The 9,754-nt window shown below is 31.6% G+C and overlaps 1 protein-coding gene across 1 annotated transcript in view; it reads left to right on the top strand.

The window, feature by feature from the left end:
• The window catches only part of LOC107057947 (uncharacterized), a 13,014-nt gene extending 6,166 nt beyond the window's left edge, over positions 1-6,848 (top strand). Inside the window, exons 3-4 of the mRNA XM_015303115.1 lie at positions 5,809-6,383; positions 6,476-6,848. Coding sequence (XP_015158601.1) covers positions 5,809-6,383; positions 6,476-6,848 — 948 coding nt within the window. The remainder of the gene's footprint in view (positions 1-5,808; positions 6,384-6,475) is intronic.
• The last annotated feature ends 2,906 nt before the right edge of the window (positions 6,849-9,754 follow it).

Below are 9,754 nucleotides of genomic sequence, written 5' to 3'. Positions count from 1 at the left end.
CTGATCTACGGTCATCACCTACGGACCGTGAATGGACCTACGGTCCGTAGATCACCTCCGTGAATGCCTTTCTTCTGCATTTCTTTCAGCTGTCCCTACACTTCCGCACCTGAACGTCTTTCCTGCAAAACATGATAAAAACACATCAAAACCAATATAAAAAGGCCTTAGACACACACAACTTGTAAGTGAAACGTATTAGAAATACCGTAAACTCACGGTATATCAATTATGATGTGCTCATTATTTTGTATTCGGATGTGATTTGTATAAAAATGTATCATCATAATATATTTTGTATGATACATGTAATAAGTGAATTAACAATTGAGACAAATTAGATATGTTTTGAATATCGAGTGTGTATCACAGATTTGTATAATGTATCAGGTTATTATTGTGTGTATTGTACAGATAAATAGTGTAACAATTAAGATATGTAAATTAGTTGTTTTGATCAAGACAAATGTGGATGATACATTAATATATATCAGTCTTAGATTATTGTGAATGGTTGTATCATTGATAATTTTAATGTATCTAGTAAATGTTATAAGATGGTTACAAAATTGTATCGATATGTGTTAGTTTGTTGTTAGATAGGTGTTGGCTTTGAAAATTGAAAAGAATGTATTTCATATAATGTATCACTGAATTTTTTAATGTTTGCAGATTGTTCCATGTCGTATGAGTTTTTATGTATCAAGATTATTATGGGTAATATGTACATATACATTGCATTCTAAGTTGGATAACACTGAACAAATGTTAAAGAGTGTAGATACATAACACACAACTGGTTTGTTTTTGTCTATGTAGCCTTTTAAATTTGAATAAGATTGATGATACATTGAAAAACTTGATACATGCAAACGATACATTAAGAAGTGTGTATGTATCAAGTACATTTATATTGAACATGATAAAACTAATTGAAGATTCAACAACATTAGAGTTATGTATCAACACCTTAAATATGAATATGATACATTGCATAAAACAAGGATGAACGGAGAATCATATGTATCAGAAAAAAGGGTAAAAACAATTTTTTTTTGAAAAAAACGACAATGGAGAATATGAAAATTACCTAATTCAGTGGTTTAAATTTGATTGACTAGAGAGAGAATCCTTTTGAAATTCAAATTGAGATGAAAGTTGTAACTGATAAGATTGTGGAGTGAAATTAGGAGAGATTAAAGGAGTGAAAAAAGGAATGGAAAATGTGAAGTTAAGGCTAAAATATTTATGTATCCGGATGACTTAAGAATTTAGTGAAAATAAGGGATTTTGAAAATATTTTAAAATGATAGGGAATAATGGAAATTATGAAAAATAAAGGTGTGTATATAAGTAATTAATCCTTAAAGTAAAGATTATCTAAAGGAAATATGTCTTAAGTCCAATATGGGCTCATTTTATATAGGGAAACTTCGTAGATATACAAAAAAAAAAGGTTAGAAATTACGTAAAGTAGCAATAGATTTTTTTCTTTTTTAAAAATAGCATCATAACCTCAATTTAAATCTATACTATGTTGTTAAAAAGGATTAGATATCATTGTCGATTGAGTGTTGTTCCAAAAGTTTGAAAACATCTTGAGGAGCCTATATCTCAAGTTTGGCTGATTTGATGAGGTTTTGAATCAAATTTCATATTAAATTTTGAGGTCAAATAAAAAAAGTCTCAACCATATCTTTTGTACATCATATGTGAGTCTCACACACACACACACACACACATATGTCTATATGTATATCACTAGTATGTCATATATATGTTACTTTTATGTCATGTAAAAGTGACATACGCATGGTATACAATAATATACATTTGGCATACACACGATATGCACTTATTCAGCCACATACCATCACTATAGCCCCCACTAGGGACAACAATAAACACCATGTCAACAAAATTAAAATAAAAAGGAAGAAGAGGAAGATGATTTATGTTTGTTTAAATTATTTTTTTCCTTGTTAGTAGGGGTGTTATATATCATGAGAATAAGTACAAGAGGAGGGCACTATTCTACCAGGATGAAACTTTTATCCTTCGCAAAAAGAGGACTAGGAGATTACAAGGAATCAACATTATTTTATTATTGATTTGAATTTTATTTCATGAACACAAGTCAGTTAGCCTTAAAGGTCAAAAACAAAGAAAAGGGAAAGAATGAAAAAAGAAAAAGAAATAGAAAGAGATTAGGTCTATCAAAATTGAAGCTTAAAATTAAAGGTGCTTATGTCCTAAATTACTATATTTAAAAATAATTGTGATGTTAGTCATTACTTGAATGTTTCTATTAAAATTTAAAAAAAAATTCAATGAACATGAACTTGATGATATGGTTACTGATGAAGATGACGAACAATCGACTCAGAGTAACATTATTGTTTCGTCTTCTCTGTCATCGATTAAGAAATAAAAGCTAATAGGGAAGAGATTGTTCATAGAATGTGGGAAAATTATATAAAGGAATAGTTTGTTACTACCTCCTTCGGAAAAGTTAAAATTCTAATTTGAGTGACAAAATTGAGAAAAAAGAACAATTTATTTTTAATGGGTTATAATTATAACCGAATCAATAACTAGTTTGAATATGCGATTAATGTATTTCTCTTGCATATATTGTTATTTTGTTGTTGTTGATTGTTATCAGTTATGTTATAAAGTTAGTTTTTAACGGAACATATTCACTATAAATATATAATACAAATTTATGGGTATTTTTAATAGTATTTTGAACTAATGGGTATAAATCATATTTTTTGAAATAGTCAAATATTTTTGGAAAAATTTGAGGCCAAACACATGGTGTAATTCCCCACAAACTTGGGGCCAAACGCTAGCTTAATTTGTGATTATGTTTTTCATTTTCTATGTTTAAAAATTGAATGTGAGTGATATTCATGTTTGTCCTTAGAAATTTAAACATTGATGGATTAATTATTTTATACTATCTTAAAAGTATTAACTCTCTAATTTGAATGTTAAATTATTATAGTATATATTCCCAACAAAAAACACCTTCTAACCTGAATATTATATTACTATAATATCTCAATTATAAACACTCAAATTTAGTATATCTTCTATATTTAATTATTTATTTATATTATATTAAAAATAAATATCTTTTCATAAAATTTGACTCATTCATGCCGTTATCTGTTGTTCAAATAATTCTATAGCCTTTGATATTTATTAATTATTATGCAAAGTCATCATACAACCTGCCGAATTACTTCTATGCTTCAATATTATTACATTTGATGGATTGCCTCTCTTTTCGATATTTGTCATTATTTCTTAATAAGACATTCTCTGTTATATATTTCTCCTTAACAAAATCTAATTGATTTGTTGAAATAAAGTTTAACAAAATATTATGAAGTTTTTCATGAACCACCTTTGAGATAACCTTATTAATAAAGTTACTCAACCTGTTGGTGTAATATACCACAAATATAATAAATTACAGTTGAAAATAAAATAATAAAAATGAATAAACAAATCTTCTAGGCTGAGGCGCGGATATCTCGCTCTCTTTAAGGAGATTCAAGCCCACTGCGACATAATCTACACCGATCCAACAATATGTCTCTTGACTTGTCCCCTCCAGGATACAACAACCCAACAACGTCGTATAACTCAAACAACTCTGGATTAGTTGAAGAGTCCAAAACTCCACATAAGAACACCTTCCTTCAATATATAAATATTCTCTTTTGTATATAGTGAATATAGTTGAAGACTTAGAATATTATTCTTTGTCTCAACTCTCTCTTTCACTACAACACTAATCTCAATATAAACACAATAAAATACTACTCATCTTTTTCACTATATTTTTTTGTACTTCTCTTGTTTTTTCTTATCACACAACACAAAGGAAGACCACACTATTTATAGGTGATGAATTCTTCCTTGCAATGAATAGGAAGATAGTGGGTAGTAAATTTGCCAAATGAATGGCTCAAATGTTACATAAGTTACAAGACATAAAGATAGAATAATTGATGAAATGAAGAGTTGGTGATTACATAAGTTACTAAAAATTAATGACCACTTTCTTCCACAATTGATGAGAGTAAATATGCACAAATGTAATGTCCATCAAAAGACATAACATGATATATAATGTGACATATAATATATTTTTATTAATATTAAAATGTCACACCAACAATCCCCCACTCATTTTAATATTAAGTTAAGAGAGTTCTTCACAACTTAGTTACAGGTAGACTATTATGCATAATGAATGTGTGCTCTGCATTGAACATTCACTTAGTAAAATAATAACCTTTACTCCAGAGTCAGTAGTGGTCTCAGACTTGAACTATGACTGCTTAAGGGAAATAAAGTATCATTGCTTACACACAATAGTCAAGGTGTTGACATAAGCTTTAATAGCCAGCACATTACGACCTTGTGCTATCCCGATTTCATAAGTGTTTTTGAGAACAAGCTCATTCTCATAGAAAGCGACCTACTTTCACACTCACATAGGTGAAATCTGTCAAGGGTGCTCCTATAATTTGACACCCCACTCATACGAGATACAGACTTTCATTAAGAGTTAAAATACTCAACCTCCACAAATAATTATAGGATAAATGCACTCACATCATATGGATTGAATGAAATTAACAGTAGTGCATTTCACAACAAGCCATCATATGATTCGTTCTTCCCATTGAACATGGTTATAGGATCTCTAGTCCCCAGGTTGGATTTCCTCATATATAACTTAGAATTTTTTAGCTTCAATTCCATCCCCCTCGATGTGCTTCAGACTCTTTTTATTGCAAAGGCCTCAGTTTATAAATCTGCAAGATTGTCACAAATTTTAACACAATTAATATTGATGGTATACCAGTGATCAATATGATCTCAAAATTTTGTGTTTTCTCCTCATGAGTCTGAATTTATCATTTTAATAATGATTTTATACTCTACCATTATATTGGTGCTATCACAATTAATCAAAATTAGAAAATTAATTTCTCAAAATAAAGTGATTGATATAGTAAAATCAATTCACTTTTTCACTAGTTGAAGCTTAATTATTTTAACTTCAACCTCCATAATAGAGTTAGCAAAAAATAATTTACTTTTCTCATCCCACCAAATAACACCAAATTTTTCTCATCTAGTTTGCTTGTACCTTCAAAGTACTTTACTGCAAACACAACATTAAGTCAAGTTTTTAGTCACATAGCTCATATTTTTATTAGGCTAGCAAACTCTCTTTTTTTTTATATATATTTGTCACAACTTTCTCACACAATTGAATCTAAAGGAGTTTCAAGACTCACACAACCAACAAAATTGTATCACAATTTTTTCAATATTATGTGACTTGACAAGGAAAATTCTATCACATGTTTATGGTATTTTTTAATTCCAAGAATGAATTTTTTCTCTCCCAAAACATTTCATGTTAAATGGCTACTCAACATTTTTTTCATAATTTATTTATAATTCTCATGTTAGAGCTAAAAATCATCTCATTATAGCCAAAAAAACATGTGATTTATTTCATAATAAATATCTGCACTTGTAATACTCTTTTTTAAGAGCATTTCTCAAAGATGCAAAAATCATTTTTTTTTAACAATGATTTTTTTTTTCTCATTTCATGAGCCCCACTATTTTAAGAATTTAAATATCATTTTTCATGAAAAATAGTATCACTTTATTCATGAAAATACTAGGCAAAAAAATAGTACCTCTTCTCTCAAATCTCCCCCTCCTACTCTTCCAAGCTTGTTTGAGCTCTCGTGGCATTTGCAACAGCCACCACCGGAGGAGCTCCGTTTCCCTCTCCGACGAGACGTGTTCAAAGACTTGCCTCAAGGGAGAGAACTATTTTTTACAACCTCAACTGAGCTATTAGACTGTAGAGGCATCACTTACGATGTCTTGACTTCTATTATGCGTTCAAACTCTAGTCTCACCGCTGCAACGGCTACCGATCGGGATTCTTACATTGGCCTTTGGGATGATTGCATTAATAGGATCATATCCAAGTTTTGTTCCATCGAAATGGTATTCGTACGGAAATCTTCATCGTCTCTCGCGGAGACCGTACAAGATCAATGGCCTAATGTTACTGCTTTTTTAAGGAATTTTTGCTTGTGGAGAGGAGAGGAAACTGATCAGTTAAGAGAAGGTCAATTAGATCCGTCCTCTTCTATTGTAGAGAAATTCCTTTGGAGTTACATGGACCTTCCTTACGTGTTAGGTTACTATGCCGTTGGATTTGTTGTTACTTTCTGTGCGTTAAGTCGAGCACAGGACCGTATCATCCGAACGGATCTTTACACAGTGGATCTATCAGCACCAGTGGAAAGATTAAAAGCTTTAGTCCCGTGCTGGAGAATTGCCGGATTATTACCATTATTAGCGGATAAATGGTTCCATTACGTGAGCAATTTCCCATGCACCGATTTTGAGCGAACAGATTTGGGGAATGGAAGAAAATTGTAGTGATATATGATTTTCTCGATCACAGAATCCCACACGCAGAATTCGTGGTTAAGGCATCGGAAAAAGATCTCGCATTGGTATTCAAGCCTAGAGATTGCAAAATGAAGCCTATTAATTGTGATGAATTAATAGAAGCATTGAAACAGATCACAAAAGCGTTAGTTGCACTACATGATCTGTCATTTATGCACAGGGATTTGGGATGGGATTATAAGGTCATGAGGAGGGAGAACGAATGGTTCATTACTGGATTCGATGAAGCTGTGACTGCACCTCAGCTATATCCTCACGGCGAAAAAAAGGAGCAGCAGCAGCGCCGGAAATGGGAAGGAATTATCACGGAGTGAAAGTGGATATATGGGGAATAAGGCAATTAGTGAAGAGCTGTGGATTAGTAGGGGTGCCGAAATTGCTGAGGGAATTGCAGAATAGGTGTTTGGACCGTAATCCGGAGCTAAGACCAACGGCGGCAGACTGCTATCACCATTTGTTACAGCCACCGCCAGAGGGTATTGTCATATCTCTCTTTTTAATTTTACCCCTTGCTATGAAGCTACCTATTTCTCTTTTATTTGTTTCTTGGAACATAAAATTCTTAAGTTAAAAAGATTGAATTTGCCATATCTTTTCTTTTTATTAGGGAGCTTATTTTGTCAAGTCCATTCAATGATGATAAAGTAGAAAGAAATACTACTTCCACTTGAAGATGTCATTTTAGCTATGAAGTTTATTTTTGTTACTTGATTAGCTTCACTATAACAACAATGCATAACTTTCACTTCTGCATCTTCAAAACATGAGTAGTGTCTCTGATGATCTTCTGCACTATCTTGAATCTGTTTAACTTGGTGTTGTCCCATTATTTTTGTGATGTTTAATTTCTCCATATCTCACAGAAAGTGATTAGAGGGGTCACTTGAAAAATGATTTTGTGCACTTCATAATTATTTTAAAGTTTTACATACATCCACATTCTGAGTCATGTTATATGCTTTTAGTTTGAGGTGACAAAAAAAAATCAGTAATAGAGATGTCAACTGTATAAATTCAAATTTTTAGGACCAGTTTTAGTTTTCTAAGATCAAAATCCTTTTTTTTCACATCAAGACTTGTTAAAAGTCTAGTATGTAGGTCATATGTCCCCTCTTTTGTAAGTATGTTAATTGGAACTCTAAGACACAATAGTATAAGTTTGATATCTAGGACTATGGGTGTACATGGATCGGATTGGTCCGGGTTTTTTAAATACCAAATCAAATTATTTGTGTCGACTTTTTTAATCTATAAATCAAATCTAACTAACTGTCAATTATTTTAAATTTGAAAGGCATGATTATTCATGATATTTCTTTCTCATTTTTTCAGTTCTATTCTAGAGAGATGTAAACTACATTTATTTGATTTATTCGTCTTTTTTTTTTACCAATGAAAAACCTTATAAATTGAATAAATGAACAAAAAATTGGCGATGCCATTTATTTATCCTTTTAATAATCATTGTAATATTAGTAACTCAATCACACACATTTTTAAAGACTATTCAACAATTTTTAAAGTAACATATGATTGAATGAACACTAATTTAATTTATTTTAAAAATTCAAAATAAAGTAAAACAATAAAAAATAAAAGAAAAAAATCACTTTTTTTTTATATAAAAAGAATCAATGAAGCAGGGTAAAAGTAGGAAGAAACGTTAAACGCGGCATGACAAGGCAAGTTAAATTTAATGGATTAAGGACAATTTTTTTCTTCCCCGATCCGTTTTGCTCCATTCTTTGATTTACTTCTTTATATGTTGAACCCCCTCTTCTCCGCATGTTAGCAATAGACATGATATATAGAGGATGTTGGGTTGGTTTGGTCTCGGATTGACTTTTTAAAGTTAAAACCAAACCAACCCAAGTATAGTCAGAGTTTAATTCTCCAATACCAAATCAAGTCAAACAAAATAGCTAGTCGATTTTTTTCTTGGTCTAACTCAGTTTGTGATTTAGTACGATTTTCTGTTCGATTTTGTTCACCCCTATCTAGACATAGTTCTTAATTGGGTTTTATTTTAAAATATTGAAAAATAGATAATAAATAGGATAAACTATTTTATTAGACATACATCACTACCATATATACGAATTTTACCTCTACTTTTCAAAACAATTACATTATATTTACCACTTTTTAATAATTATACCATATATTATTAAAGATACAATCAAATACCCACCTCTCTTAAAATTAGGTTTGATTAATTAGCTTTACATTTAAACTCCAAAATTAACATTTTAATTAAAAACAAATATCTTTCTCTCAGGGAATATGAGTTAGGGTAAAACTCTAACTCTTCCTTTTTTTCTTCCCTTGATCTGTAGTCAGTGAGAAGAAACACTCCATTAAAATTGATGTTCTACAACTTGTCAACACACACGTCAAACTCTTAGCCTTTGATTTTCCCACTCTCAAACCAATCCCCCATGTACCCACCATTTTTTCTCGAAAGGGGAGACGCCTCTCGCGCGTAGAGACAATGGGTATTGTTGTAAGCAGAGATTTCATGCACAATAGATTTATCAAATTTGACATTGACAATGGTACTGATTACATACTCAACTAGCACTACAAACAATTCGATCATTAGGGACAAATAATTTCGTCATTTATAAATCATATTTCGTCACTAAAAATTTTGTGAGACGAAAAATAATTCGTCAATCAGTCGTCACTAAATGTGTGTCACGCCCGAGCCTACACCCTGGGTGAGACTAGCACTCGAAGACCATTGCTGGCCCCAAGCGAACCCTTGGCCTGACTTACTTACTCAGCGGAAGACTTAAACTCAACAAAGATAAGTTCGTATAATAAACTGGAATGTTATAAAAGGAACATTCAATTGGCCATTAAGGCAAACTCAAGTCTCAACATGAAATAATGACAATGAAAAGACTAAAGAACTAACATCTGATTGTCTATGAAGCCTCTAATAACAACTGAGATGGATGTTGGGACAAACCCCACAACATCCTAATGAACAAAACTATAAAACAATGGAATGGATCATCCGGAATGCAAGGAAGCTCACCAACAGACTCTGAACTACTCACTGGATCAACGATGCGTCGAAATGCCGATCTTAGTTACCTGCGTCTGCATCATAAGACGATGTAGGCCAACTGGCATCAGTACATTGAATGTATGGGTATGCGAGTTGTAATGGTAAACATAACATAGGCTTGAAAAGGATCTGAAAGAAACACTT

This window comes from Solanum tuberosum, unplaced genomic scaffold (genome assembly GCF_000226075.1).
Source record: "Solanum tuberosum cultivar DM 1-3 516 R44 unplaced genomic scaffold, SolTub_3.0 scf00414, whole genome shotgun sequence".
Lineage (NCBI taxonomy): Eukaryota > Viridiplantae > Streptophyta > Magnoliopsida > Solanales > Solanaceae > Solanum > Solanum tuberosum.
Note: the sequence above shows the minus strand (reverse complement) of the source record. Positions and strands in the feature narration are given on the sequence as shown.